The sequence below is a fragment of the Procambarus clarkii genome, chromosome 89, assembly GCF_040958095.1.
Source record: "Procambarus clarkii isolate CNS0578487 chromosome 89, FALCON_Pclarkii_2.0, whole genome shotgun sequence".
NCBI lineage: Eukaryota > Metazoa > Arthropoda > Malacostraca > Decapoda > Cambaridae > Procambarus > Procambarus clarkii.
The window spans coordinates 4267802-4283290 of record NC_091238.1 but is presented as its reverse complement, the minus strand read 5'-3'; the positions used below and the strand labels follow the sequence as shown (position 1 = coordinate 4283290).

Here is a 15489-nt window from a genome sequence, read left to right as displayed (position 1 = left end):
CTAACTCTTAAACTGTTCTGGTTATTCTCAAACGACTGATCCATGGTGCTCCTGTCATTTATGAATGAATTATGTGCCAATTAACATTAAGTTCCTAAATAGTCTATCTGGAAGTCATTCAATACTAGAGACCTCTGGCAGTCATTTACCATATTGGGAAAAAAAACTGAAAGCATTATCTACCTTATGGAGGATACATGTATCCTTACAGAGGATATACATGTATCCTTATGGAGGATACATTGCTAAGTACCACTGTCTGGTGGTGGAGAGCTGTAGCAGCTAGGCTGGGCAACAGTTAAGGCTAATTGGCATTCAGTTGATTGGCAATTAGTGTTTGAAGAGGCTTTCAAGTTCTTCAGAGTGTATTTTCTAACAGTCATTCTGCCAAGAAGCCTGGCCAGAGACTGGACCTTAGGGATGCTGACCCTCAGAATCAACAGGAAAGGTAAGGTGGATTATGTTTTCTACAGAGTCTCTAGCATGAGGATGACCAGGCAGGTACTGTTGAAAACATCCTCCCTGCTCTGATCTAGATTGTAAGCCAGACATGAATATACACATGACTGTCCTGGGGCCAGATTCACGAAAGCACTTACGCAAACACCTACGAACCTGTACATCTTTTCTCAATGTTTGGCGGCTTTGTTTACAATTATTAAACAGTTAATGAGCTCCGAAGCACCAGGAGGCTATTTAGAACAATAACAACAGTTGAATGGAAAGTTTTCATGCTTGTAAACTGTTTAATAAATGTAACCAAAGCCGTCAGAGATTGAGGAAAGATGTACACGGTCGTAAGTGCTTGCGTAAGTTCTTTCGTGAATCTGGCCCCTGGTGCCAAGAGGCTCTTTAACTCGTGCAAAAAACCGAGAAGTACATCTCAGAACAATTAAAATTTATTATTAAAAAATACAAGCAATCATTGTTTAAAATGCATTATTTGTCTTAGAAAATATAAGACATAATACAGTACAGGTGGTTTAAAAAATCCTCTCACATTAGCTATAAACTAATTCAAAATTAATAGAATATTATTGCTAGAATTATCTTTAACTTCAAATTCAACTAATATCTAATAAAGTAAATGCTATATTGACTGTTTAAATGTTGTATAATGAAAAAGATGTGATAAGACTATTAATATACAGTATCTACAAATGCATGTTCTAAATAATGACAAATAGTGATAGACAATCAATGACTACTAGATATACAAAATCTCCATATTTACTGAAATGGAATCAACTCTATACAGTTCGTTAAATCAGATTTTTACTGCTGTTATGAAATGAATTTAGTATTACATCCTCAAGAAGCTTTCATAAAAACCAGAGATGAATGTAATGAAACACCAATTTCTGGGTGAGCCTCAGTGTCCCTGAAACTACTATCACTGATAGTACACTATCAACTAGGTTACATCAGCTGTTGAGTTTTATAGACCTACTGGGGACCAGTGCCAGAACCTGGTTCCCTCACAGAGGCGCAGGAAGTTGTGACAATTATTTATGTATTTCTTGATGCCACCACCGGGAAGGCACCAAGAAAGCCATTGAGATAAAACAAACCACTGCTTTCTTCAAAAGAGACCACAACCTCGAAAACTACCGAAAAAACTCCCCAACAATGTAAACAACCGAAATCTCTTAAAACAAGCGTGAACTCATTCACCCCATTTCCCCTACTCTTTTGTGTTAGGCAGGGAGGCAGACAACGGCCAGCTGGTATCTACCCCCTCAGTTCTATGGTAGATGTAACTCACACCAACAACTTGGAGGGAGGAAAGGTGTCAGGGAATCTCTGGGGCTCACCCAGAAATTGGTATTTCATTACATTCAACGCTGATTTTCTAGGGTGATCCCCTTGAGGCTTCCTGAAGCTAACTACCCACAGAAAAGGAAAATAATTGGGCACTCGCCAGGAAGGAGGGAGGACTGCAGAAATGAAGACAAAGATGAGACTCCCGGCCAAGAGATGTAACCCAAAGAAACACAAGGGTGCCATCCAAGACACATTAGGGGCCTCGTAGCGTGGTGGATAGCGCACAGTATATTAATGTAATGAATACATGGGTTCTGAGAGAATGTGCATCTGAGCTCAGCATTCCACTTCACCTGATTTTTCAGGCATCCCTGTGTACAGGAATCGTAGCAGACGTGTGGAAACAGGCTAACATAGTTCCAATCTACAAAAGTGGCAGCAGGGAAGACCCCCTCAATTATAGACCTGTATCATTGACAAGTGTAATAGTGAAAGTATTGGAAAAGCTAATCAAAACTAAATGGGTAGAACACCTGGAGAGAAATGATATAATATCAGACAGACAGTATGGTTTTCGATCAGGAAGATCCTGTGTATCGAATTTACTCAGTTTCTATGATCGGGCCACAGAGATTTTACAGGAAAGAGATGGCTGGGTTGACTGCATCTATCTGGACCTAAAAAAGGCTTTCGACAGAGTTCCACATAAGAGGTTGTTCTGGAAACTGGAAAATATTGGAGGGGTGACAGGTAAGCTTCTATCATGGATGAAAAATTTTCTGACTGATAGAAAAATGAGGGCAGTAATCAGAGGCAATGTATCGGAATGGAGAAATGTCACAAGTGGAGTACCACAGGGTTCAGTTCTTGCACCAGTGATGTTTATTGTGTACATAAATGATCTACCAGTTGGTATACAGAATTATATGAACATGTTTGCTGATGATGCTAAGATAATAGGAAGGATAAGAAATTTAGATGATTGTCATGCCCTTCAAGAAGACCTGGACAAAATAAGTATATGGAGCACCACTTGGCAAATGGAATTTAATGTTAATAAATGTCATGTTATGGAATGTGGAATAGGAGAACATAGACCCCACACAACCTATATATTATGTGAGAAATCTTTAAAGAATTCTGATAAAGAAAGAGATCTAGGAGTGGTTCTAGATAGAAAACTATCACCTGAGGACCACATTAAGAATATTGTGCAAGGAGCCTATGCAATGCTTTCTAACTTCAGAATTGCATTTAAATACATGGATGGCGATATACTAAAGAAATTGTTCATGACTTTTGTTAGGCCAAAGCTAGAATATGCAGCTGTTGTGTGGTGCCCATATCTTAAGAAGCACATCAACAAACTGGAAAAGGTGCAAAGACATGCTACTAAGTGGCTCCCAGAACTGAAGGGCAAGAGCTACAAGGAGAGGTTAGAAGCATTAAATATGCCAAAACTAGAAGACAGAAGAAAAAGAGGTGATATGATCACTACGTACAAAATAGTAACAGGAATTGATAAAATCGACAGGGAAGACTTCCTGAGACCTGGAACTTCAAGAACAAGAGGCCATAGATTTAAACTAGCTAAACACAGATGCCGAAGAAATATAAGAAAATTCACCTTCGCAAATAGAGTGGTAGACGGTTGGAACAAGTTAAGTGAGAAGGTGGTGGAGGCCAAGACCGTCAGTAGTTTCAAAGCGTTATATGACAAAGAGTGCTGGGAAGACGGGACACCACGAGCGTAGCTCTCATCCTGTAACTACACTTAGGTAATTACACTTAGGTAATTACAGGACTCGTAATTCTGTGGCGCGGGTTCGATTCCCGCACGAGGCAGAAACAAATGGGCAAAGTTTCTTTCACCCTGAATGCCCCTGTTACCTAGCAGTAAATAGGTACCTGGGAGTTAGTCAGCTGTCACGGGCTGCTTCCTGGGGTGTGTATGTGGTGGGAAAAAAAAAAGTAGTTAGTAAAACAGTTGATTGACAGTTGAGAGGCGGGCCGAAAGAGCAAAGCTCAACCCCCACAAACACAACTAGGTGAACAACTAGGTGAACACATTGATATGATACCAGGCTGCCAGAATCATGTTTGACTCCCAAGTCCCCACACCCGAATACCAACCCAAGAAATATTTGCGAACACGCCAAGAGTGCCTCAACCCACAAAGCATCCACCAAGGCAGAATTGGGCAGAATTGGTGGTATGAAGGTAGTGGCAGAGCCAATACCAGACACAGCACATGAGTCACCCCCAGCCGAACCAACCAAGCATCAATGACCAAAGGACTCTTCATGAAGCCCACAGACTCATTCTTTGCCAGAAAAGGAGCTGGCTGCAAAGGAACATATCACCCACTAGGGCTAAAAACTAAACTTGTACCTCTGGTGGAGAGCATGAAGCTCCCTCACTCAATAACCAGAAGCAAGAAAAAACGAAAACAAAGAAGAAACCAGTCACGGACAGAAGGAGACATGATAAACAAAGCAGAAGAAAGAACACGGTCTAGAGATCAAGCCGACCCAGGGAGGGGCATATAAGCAGTCCTGCAGCGAACCATGCAAGAGACAGCTTGTAAAACAGAGCTGAGACAGTATTGACCAAGAGCACAGGTTGCAGCGACTCCATCAGTGCTACACGATACGAGATGACAATATTCGGCATGAGACACCAATTAAGATAAAGCCAAGAGAGAGAGTCCCATATGCTCAGACACTGTAGAACAATGATAAAGTGAAAGGAAGTGGTGAAAAAGTGCCACGAAATCTCATACTGTCACCGAGAAGAGAAATGTAGATGGGACCTTTTAAAGAAGCCACCTCACTATACAGACAACGAAAATATGCATGAAAATATCATATGCGAAGAGAGGTGGTCAAACCAGTGAAATGTCACTGGGCCAACCCTCAGAAAGAGGGGGAGAGCCATGGAAAATTGCCCGGATTTAGACACTAAGCTAGCAGTGCCTGAAACCAAGGCTAACCAGCCACCTAGGAGCCAAAAGACGCACCCATTCCTGGGAGGACTCAAATCGTGCCAAGACCCCAGGGTAAAAGCCAGACCGGGTGGAAAAGATATAATCACCTCGACCAGACCAGTTGGAAGGCGAGTCTGGTCAAGGTCTGGTGTTGTGAGACCCTCATGGTTTCCCCTGAGCATGGGCCTTGCAATCGGGCAATGGAGCCACATACAAGGGAAGGCGCCGAGATCATGCCAAAGAGGTCCATACCCAGCGCTCAAACATCTTGCAAAGCCACTGAAAGGACCCGGCATCGACAGTCAACTCCAAGGAAATGGAAAGGAACCAGGACAGACCATCTGCGATGATACTGAACACACTTCCTGGATATGAACAGAGCTGAGAGTCAAACCCCAAGAACCCACCAGAAGAGATATATGAAACGGACAGCTCCAAAAAGACAGGGATCAAAGCAAACCCCACCTTCCCGGTGGAAGCAATGATTCACAGGGAAAGGTCTGAATGGAGTCAGACCACGGAGGAGTATTACCACCTCGCAGCCTAAGCCACCTTTCTGCAAACCACCATGGGCAGAGGAAGGTGCCAGGAAACTGAACCCTGAAAAGCCCAAAGAGGAAGCTGGTGACACAGCAACAGGGGAAGAGGCCCGCACCCAGTGATCGTGGCACCGGTGGAAGATCTGCCCTGGAGAACCAGAACAGCCACAGAGCCTCACCACACCCACAGGGAATCAAAGAAGGCAAAGAGGAGGATGCCTCTATACCATACAACACCCCCTGATGGAGGAGCAGCAGCTGGGAGAAGACTGCCAGAGGAAGGGAAAGAGAAGCTGATCAAAAGCACCACATGAGGCCCAGCCAAGGACGAACACAGGACGGAACCAACTGGGACATCTGTCAGGTCCTCAGTAACCCAAACTTGGCAAGCTGGGAAAGAACAAGAACCCTGGCTAGCAGATACAACATAAATGGGAGAACCCGAAAACAGTAAGTCTGTCTCCCAAAGACAAACAAGCCAATCCCTGAACCCCTGGGATAGAAGGACATGCTGAGAGATGCCCCGAAGGTCCGGGGAGACCATCCAAGCGACTGCCTCGATAACGAGACAAACCTGGGACAGTGGTTATCCAGAATGAGAAGCAAGGAAAAAACTAATTCAGTCGTGCAAGGATAAAGAGGAACCAGAGGCCCAGAAAACCCTGTATTGGGACTGAGAAAAAGAAGGTAAAAGCACAGAAACAATGCATCCGATTCAACCATGCCAGAAGCTACTCACCCCAGAATGATCTGATGGAGATGAGGGGAGTATGCCCACCAGGAAGGACCCAAACCCCAAGAAGAGGAAGGGACAGACCAGCTCAACTGCAGGATGCAGGAAATGACCCAAACAGTCCAAGAAATGCAGGACCAAGAGTTTACAAACTGGCTGAGTCACCCCCTCCCTAAAGAGCTGGTGCGACCCACTAGCAGCAAATACCAACTAAGTAGAGCAAGCACAATGCCGACCCGATGGAGACAGTATGGATAAGGGAAGTGCTAATGATCAATTTGGCCCCCAAAATAGCCTACCTCGACACTCAGCAGGCAAAGCCGCAGCTCCACCCCCTACCTCCAGGAACAAAATCAAGAATCTCAAGAATGCAGAAGGTCTGAAAGAGGCTGAAAGGATAAGCCTCTAATAAGAGGAACTGTATTACCAGTACCATAAGAAAGCAGAGGAGAAAAACAGGGAGGCGTACAGGAGAGCCAAGACCCATACTGAATCCCAAGAACAGGCCACCACAGCCCGTTGACATGCAAGACTTGCAGTGAAGAATGTGGCCACCAAGTCCTGGATCATGGGATTATACAGCTTGGGAAGAGCAGCCAATGCCACCACAGCAGAGGCCAAGACTATGGCATGCAGACCTCTGCCCAGCTCTTCAACATCCTCCCAGAGCCAGTCCCAAGGAAGCTCCAGGAGACCCAAGAAGTGCATGATGGAATTCAAACACAGATGGGTCCGAAGGGCATCCACCACAAGAACCGTAGAAAAAAGGAAACCTGGGCATGGTGCTGCATGAGACCCATGTTCTGAGAGAGACGAGAACCAACAGGTAATCGTGGAAGGGTGAAAGAAGAGCCCTAAAATACCAATAAAACGGTCAACACCCCCACACTACAGAAGTGTGCAGAATCGAAAAACCTGCGCCAAGCACCAAGTGAGAATAAGGGATTGTCTGCCACCCAGGAAGACGCAGGAACCTCGTAATGCACCCAATATGTGGAAGACCCGAATGAAAAATGACAGGGTCCAACAGTCAAGGGCCCCAGGGCAGAGCCAATGTTGGCACCCACTGCCCAGAATAGAAAAGCAGAGTTCAAGGGAAAGGCTTCAAAGAAAGGAGGGGCTGGCTGAAGGAAAGACCCAGAAGCCCCAGTGGGACAAGCAGGCTTAACTGCCCAAATCAGAAAGGGCAACCCCCAGAGCTGCCCGAGCCACATCCCGAACTAAACCCAGCCTTGACCTGGAAACCTTCAGATGCCTCGGGTTAAGAACAGGGTGGGGAGGATCAAAAGAGGGGGGCAAACCCTGACTGTAAGGAGAGGAAAAGGAGGTGCAAACAAAAGCATAGTAAAAATTATCAAACACCCTCAATTCTGGGTTCCTAACCACCATCAGGGCAGCTCTGTGGCATCCAACTGGGCTCAAAACTCAGACTGCTCAAAGTAGAAAAGTCTACATGCAAACAAACCAGTCACGGCCTGAGAAGCTCCAACCACAGTAGGAGGGCTACAAGGAGTCATATGGGGAGAGCAAACTCTCACAGGACTCAGGGTTGAAGGTTCACAGACCCAACAAGCAGAACAGTGAAGGCATATGGAGTGAACGCTGTCATATGGCATGGATAATGAGCAACTCTTAACTTACATGAAGCGAGAGCAGGTGTAGTGGGATATCCATTGGACCATCGAACATGTAGGGGATTTCCAGCATCTGAAGGAATTGACCAAGCAGGACACCCGGCACTGGGACAAACCGACAAACCTATAGTTGAAGGTTGTTTGAATTTATATATGTCATTAAGATATAGGAATGACTTAGTAAGCCAACACAGCTCTATCCACATGGATGTGAAGGTCAACCTCAGCATGCAAGAGTGTAGCACGCAAATATCTAGTGGGCCCCTAGACAGCCAATGTCACCTGCGACCTGAGTCAAGAGAAGAACATCTGAAGACATCTGACTCATCCTAGAGGAGGGTCACCACAAACAAGGAAGACTTCTAAGGGAGCGACTCCCAAACACTCCTGGGAAGAAAACCCTGGCAGCACAAGAGCAGCACTAGGGAGCACATAGGGAAGATAACCCTGTGCACATGCAGCTCCAAGCACTCTTAACTCCTGGCTCACACTACACCACAGAGTACAGGAACAGCCACAAGAGCAAAAACCACCACTGAGTTGAAAAGCAAAGTACAGTACTGGAACCAGAGTATAGCAGAAGAGAGGCAACCCAGTACATTCTACATTAACAAAGAACAGAGGGGCCTCGTAGTCTGGTGGATAGCGCGCAGGACTCGTAATTCTGTGGCGCGGGTTCGATTCCCGCACGAGGCAGAAACAAATGGGCAAAGTTTCTTTCACCCTGAATGCCCCTGTTACCTAGCAGTAAATAGGTACCTGGGTGTTAGTCAGCTCTCACGGGCTGCTTCCTGGGGGTGGAGGCCTGGTCGAGGACCGGGCCGCGGGGACACTAAAGCCCCGAAATCATCTCAAGATAACCACTCAAGATCAAGGGTGGAGACACCGGCTGACTGAGCTACCCTCCTCCCCCAAAACGAGTGGAGAAGGTGGGGACGAAGGAACTTGCACTTGTGTCATGATCACCATCTAATAACAGTCCTCTCTGACCTCAAGGGTCATTTATCCCCACCTAAGAAGATCACATTTGGCCAAGACATTAATTTAAGAAGGAATGTGTCTTATGCACAATTTTGAAGTATATTTAGTTGTGAAGATGCTAAGTGGGACAATTTGCAGCACAAAATGGCACTCGGGTGAGAGGCAAGACATCCGGAACTCACTCAGTGTGCGCCAAAACATGCCTTGGGAGCACATAACGAGACAGGTGAGTGGTGGTGGTGGCCCAGGTGCCCAGTCAATCAGTGACGATCTTTCTGTGATGTCATCAGCAGGCGCTGAAGCAAACCCAAGGAGAGAGCAGCTCACTGTCCTGCCAGACTTTGTATAGGGTGGACGTGACCTTAGCGCTCCCGTGAAATTCATCAGATTTGGGTTTTACGTGGCAAGTTGAGCTCTGATGGTGGTGCAACAGTACTTTAACCACACATGGGGCATCTGGGGACCTTTTGATAAAGGTCAAAAGGTGTTTTGACAGCAAAGGAATCAGCGAGGGTGTGAGGGCCGTACAGCAAGCCTAAAGTTTATCGAAGGGAGATTTACCGTTATAACCATGGTAGATCAACATGATGAGTTAACCGTTGAAACCTGGAGGCAGTCCTGACTAGCAAGAGTCAGTAGAGATTACAAGCCTGCATGTTGATCCACAAGGAGTAGCCACTAAGAAGAGACTAGTGAAGTTTCAACTAAGGCTCTGGTAAGAGAGTGTTTTTCTTTGACTTTTGCCTGAGAAGAGGCTAGTGACTTTTGCAATTACCAATGTAAGCCAACCCTGCAAGTGACCATTGAATTGAGTGAATAAACAATGATTATTATTGTTGGCTAACTTGCAGATAACCAGTGAATTTAGTAAATAAAGTGAACAAACAGTGGTAGTGCTCAAGATCAAAGCTGACTCAATCAGTGAGGTCGGTCAGTATACAATCTTTATCCGATGTAGTAAATTAGTGCATTAAGCACCGATACAAGATATAGTAAGAACAAGAGGTCATAGATTTAAACTAGCTAAACACAGATGCCGAAGAAATATAAGAAAAATCACCTTCGCAAATAGAGTGGTAGACGGTTGGAACAAGTTAAGTGAGAAGGTGGTGGAGGCCAAGACCGTCAGTAGTTTCAAAGCGTTATATGACAAAGAGTGCTGGGAAGACGGGACACCACGAGCGTAGCTCTCATCCTGTAACTACACTTAGGTAATTACTGAGTGAGGAAAGATAAACTTGACAAAATTGAGGAGCCTCACACTCAAGACAGCTACTGTGGAATGCAGAGCTGAAGTCTTTTCCTTTAGCACTGGACATAGGTGAGTGCCCCAGTAATTATTGAAGCACCAGGGAGACCAAGTGACCAAGATTGGCACACGTATCACTTTGACTCTTACCACTCTACCTCCCACCCTCTGGGGACAGAGCGCTAGTCTAGTGAGTTCGCAAGGGACTTAGTTGCTGAGGTCCCTGTGTTTTGACTGGTGTACATAAGAGGTTAAGAGCTGACTTCAATATGAGGGTACAGCAATGCAGGGAAAAGGATAAGGATACTTTAGAGAGCAGTGATGGAGTGTCACCTGAGTGTCTCTTAGAAGTAAAGTCCCACTAGTTTCAAGAGATTTCGATTGTTTTACTCACATTGTTGGAGAGTTTTTTCAGCGAATCTTGAGGCTGCAATCTCATTTGAAGCCAGCAGTGGTTTGTTTTGTCTCATTGACTTTCTGGTTGCTTTCCTCGGTGGTGGCATCAATAAATACATACCGGTAAATAAATAAATGTCACCATTCCCTGGCACCTTCTGAGGGTGGAGAGGCCAGGTTCTGGCACTGGTTCCCAGTAGTCCTGACAGCTGAGTGGACAGCGTTTCGGATTCGTAGTCCTGAGGTTGCAAGTTCGATCCCCGGTGGAGGCGGAGACAAGTGGGCAAAAAAATTCTTTCACCCTGATGCACCTGTTACCTAGCAGTAAATAGGTACCTGGAAGTTAGACAGCTGCTACGAGCTGCTTCCTAGGGGCGTGTAACAAAAAGGAGGCCTGGTCGAGGACCAGGCCGCGGGGATGCTAAGCCCCAAAATCACCTCAAAATAATCTGAAGATAGGCCAATAAAACTCCATCTTGAGGTTATCTTGAGATGATTTCGGGGCTTTTTAGTGTCCCCGCGGCCCGGTCCTCGACCAGGCCTCCACCCCCAGGAAGCAGCCCGTGACAGCTGACTAACACCCAGGTACCTATTTTACTGCTAGGTAACAGTTCCATGGCTTATGCGACTTTGTAGATGGTACACTATCAGTGACAGTAGCTTCAGAGAGCCACAAGGGGCTCTTACCAGAAATAAATGTTTTGGTGGCAACTAAATGCCAATGATCTGTCCTCTTTTTAGAACTGGGACTATGAGGGCAACCCTCAATGCTTAGGGACAACTGCACATGTTGATGATTTACTGAAAAGGTCTGTGAGACAACTCCGAGTAAAAGGCACTTCCTTGCCTTTTACTCAGATTCCAACACACATCTTGTAAAAGTTCTGTAGACTAGTTTGTTATTTACTTTTAGATTTATTTATCTCAGCATTATAGTTTACAGACTAGGTTCTACACTGCCTCTATAAGTAGCACTTACTCTAGATCTATCATTTAGTTCATCACAAATGAAAACTATAATGTAGAAGGTGTTAAGATGTTGCTAATTTCTTTCTCATTATCAGTACAGTATTGAATATGTCAAACAACCACAAAAGCCCACAATAGCTCCACTCTTGTCCCTCTGTTGCTGTAAAGCAATAGCATAACAGGCCACTAGCATAGCTTAAATTGTTAACACAAGTAGTTCTTAAATATTAATCATATTTTCCCCTAGTCAGAATTGCATTTAAGTCATCCAAATAAATATTATACAAGTATTGTGAGGGTACATCTCCCTTGCCTATCCCACAAGAAGACGTAAACATCTGTAAAGCAATGTTACCCCAATGCACGACAAATCCTTGCTCATCATAGAATACTAAAAGGCTTACAATATAAATTAGTGCCTTTGTTTTTACTGGCTTGGCAAACCATTTCCAACACTTCACTGTCACACTACTTCTTAGCAACTTAGAAACATAAGACGACTGGATGACTGTTTTTACTGGCTTGGCAAACCATTTCCAACACTTCACTGTCACACTACTTCTTAGCAACTTAGAAACATAAGAAGACTGGATGACTGTTTTTACTGGCTTGGCAAACCATTTCCAACAATTCACTGTCATACTACTTCTTAGCAACTTAGAAACATAAGATGACTGGGAAGCCTCTTTATAGAAATCTGTGACTTCTTTTACAGCTCAGTTACACATCTTAGTATGTAGAGCCCCCTCCTCCCTTTGTTTTTTGCCCAACTGATAATGTCAAGTCTGAGGGAAATGTTTACTCAATTTTGAAATCAACCATGACAGACTTCTGATTATATATTAATTATTAGTTGCGTATAGTATTCAGGTTTTAAGTATTTTATATCACTTTAAATTATGATTAATAAAACATTTAGGATCCACTTGAGTATGAACTGGCACAGAATGCATCCAAGGAATATGTTTAGGATGACTGAAATGTAATTAGGAGCTAATCTGTATACTTCTGTGTACAAGTAATCACACTCGATTGCCTTGCTGTTGAAGAGACTTCTCAGATCATCCTTAATTTATGTACACATCTAAAATAATGAAGGCATAATATCTTAATGCTAAGAGACTATTCGTACCGAGTCATTAATACAGTTCAGTTAGAGAGAAGTGTCACCCCCACATGATGATTATATCATCATCGTTTGCTATGAGCAGCGAAACTTGACGTGGCACCTATTTATTTTCACAATGAATGCGAATCATCACTGGTCATGTCTGAGGTTAGCAGTGGCTGCTTGTAGCTATGAAGCCAATGGAGACACCTTAAATCTGACACGTTTTAGTAACACAGCAAACCCTGAGCCAGGTGCACCACTGAATTTATCTAATATTCTCATATCAGTTCTGGGTATCATCAATAACAAATATTTGTCCAATATATTACATTTGTTAATCTTTGATTTTCAACACAGTCCCAGTACATAATCATTCCTAAACTCTAGAATTTTCACATTCATAGGATAATAGTTTCTTTAACTCCTGACAATCGACTTGAGAATGGTCCAGGACGGACTGAAACGTCGTCGTCCCTTCAACTTCTAGTGTGTGGTCTGGTCAACATAACTCCTGAGTTTCATCAACAATTATCTGTTGTTGATTACACAATTTACACACAGGAGTCACTTGACTTTAGACCTTCAGAGTTACATGTTGTAACCTTATAAACTCCAGCTGAAGAACTTGGGTTGTGTACAGTGTTGCCATCATTTACTATAAGCATTGTTACGATGACAATATTTATAGCACATACACTATTAACCACCAAAGACACACACACCTGGGGGTGGGAAGAATGGGGAGGGGATGATGGAAGCAGCTCTTATAGACAGAATCACTACTTGTCTACATGTTTCTTCCATGAGTTACTACTGAAAACTTTACAGTACAAGTATTAGCCAACTGCATCTTTCGTGATAAAGGTGGACCATCATAATCCTCGCAGCCTCATTAGACTTTTACCCCCAATAGTTCTTTCACACATAACATCTCAATTACTCAGTGGGACGATCATAATCCACATCTGGTACTTTCACTGGAAAGCAGTGATAGATGGCTCAGCTGGCCGGTGTTATATGCCCTTTACATTTGTGGTCGGTGTAATCTCCTGGGACTCTGGTTATCTTGAGGTTATCTTGAGATGATTTCGGGGCTTTAGTGTCCCCGCGGCCCGGTCCTCGACCAGGCCTCCACCCCCAGGAAGCAGCCCGTGACAGCTGACTAACACCCAGGTGCCTATTTTACTGCTAGGTAACAGGGGCACAGGGTGAAAGAAACTCTGCCCATTGTTTCTTGCCGGTGCCTGGAATCGAACCCGGGACCACAGGATCACAAGTCCAGCGTGCTGTCCGCTCGGCCGACCGGCTCCCTTCCCTGGCCCATTAACATTTGTGTTGTATCTTCCTCTCTATTGCTCTGTACAGCCTACTGCTACTTTACCTTGTTTGCACACATATTACGCACCCATTCACCACCATGTCACTGGTGATCAGATCTACCACCTTCAGATCCAGTATAGATTTGCTGCCTTGAATTTTGGTACTGCTCAGAACGTGCCATTGTGTTGCATTACGTACTGCGGCATATGTCGTTATATACCTGTCAGCTGCAAGAATTCATTACTCTATATAATGGTATTACACCACTATCACTGATCACCAAGCCTCAGTCACAAGGTCCAGTTAAAAGTTTGAAAACCTCAGCAATGTCATTTTGCAGCTGAGTCTCAGCCTGGTCAGAGTGCACTTTGCTCACGTTAGTAATGCTGAACCATTGTAGCATTGAAGTCTAACATGTTTGACATAAGATCCTGATGTTTCTCCTTCATAGCCCAGTTTAAGCATTTCCCAGGTACTGGAAGGTGAGGAGTGCAGTATACAATAAATAAAGTCTTGTGCACCCACCTTCAATGATAGAGTCTAGGGTGATAGGCCACATCACAGCAGTTCTTGTTAACAAGTACTAACACAGTTACAAAATGATATATGCAACTGTCACTATGCCATTTTGACCCGCACCAATCATATTGCTTACCCACTTACAGCATTGTCAATCAGTGCTCTAATGGCCATATGAACCAATGAGGGGTCCTCATTCGGTTCCTCGTTCCGACGCTCGTTAGGGCCACTAGTTGGGTTATTAGCTGGGTTATTAGTTGGATCCTCAGGTGGAACCTCAGGCAAATCTTCAGGCAGATCCTCGGGCAAATCATCAGGTAGATCCTCGGGCAGATCCTCAGGCAGATCCTCAGGCAGATCCTTGGGCAAGTCATCAGATGAGTCATCAGAAAGGGCATCACTGTCAAATGACTCGTCATCACTCTCTGAGTCGCTTGAACATGGTTTCTCTGTCCCATGAATTCTCATCATGTGTCTTAGTAGTGTAGAATTTTCTGAAAAGTTTTTTAGACACTCCGAGCACTGATATGGTTTTTTCTCTCCCGTATGAGACCTCATATGTCTTAGTAGTTTTGATCTTTGTGAAAAGGCTTCTTCACACACTGAACATTTATATGGTTTTTCACCTGTATGACACCTTGTATGTTTCACTAAAGTAGATTTATGAGAAAAGTTTTTTTGACACACTGAACACTGATATGGCTTCTCTCCAGTATGAGCTCTCATATGTGAATCTAGTGAAGATTTTTGAACAAAGCCTCTTAAGCACTTCGAGCACTGATATGGCTTCTCTCCTGTATGAAGTCTCACATGCTTTACCAGACTTGATTTATGGGAAAAATCTTTCAGACACACTGAACACTGATATGGCTTTTCACCTGTATGAGCTCTCATATGACTTACTAGTGTTGACTTTTCTGAAAAATCTTTTGAACATACTTTACACTTGTACGGTTTCTCTTTTGTATGAACTCGCATATGTCTTGCTAGTTTTGAATTTTTTGAAAAGGCTTTTACACACTCTGTACACTTAAATTCTTTTGTATGTGATTTCATATGCTTTCCTAGTTTTGATTGATCTGAAAAGTCTTTTAGACACACTGAACAATTAAATGGCTTCTTTCCCGTATGAGCTATCATATGACTTATTAGTGTTGATTTATCTCGAAAGTTTTTTTAGACACTTCGAACATTGAAATTTTAGCTCTCCTCTATGACGTCTCATGTGTTTTACCAAACTACATTTATGAGAAAAATATTTGAGACACTCTAAACATTTATATGGCTT

The 15489-nt window shown here is 43.9% G+C and overlaps 1 protein-coding gene across 1 annotated transcript in view; it reads right to left on the bottom strand.

Annotated features, from left to right (window-relative positions):
• Positions 1–883: 883 nt before the first annotated feature.
• Positions 884–15489, bottom strand: part of LOC123773430 (zinc finger protein 271-like) — an 87277-nt gene continuing 72671 nt past the window's right edge. The window contains exon 6 of the mRNA XM_069317795.1: positions 884–15373. Within this exon, the coding sequence (XP_069173896.1) occupies positions 14334–15373 (1040 nt within the window). The 3' untranslated portion in view covers positions 884–14333. The remainder of the gene's footprint in view (positions 15374–15489) is intronic.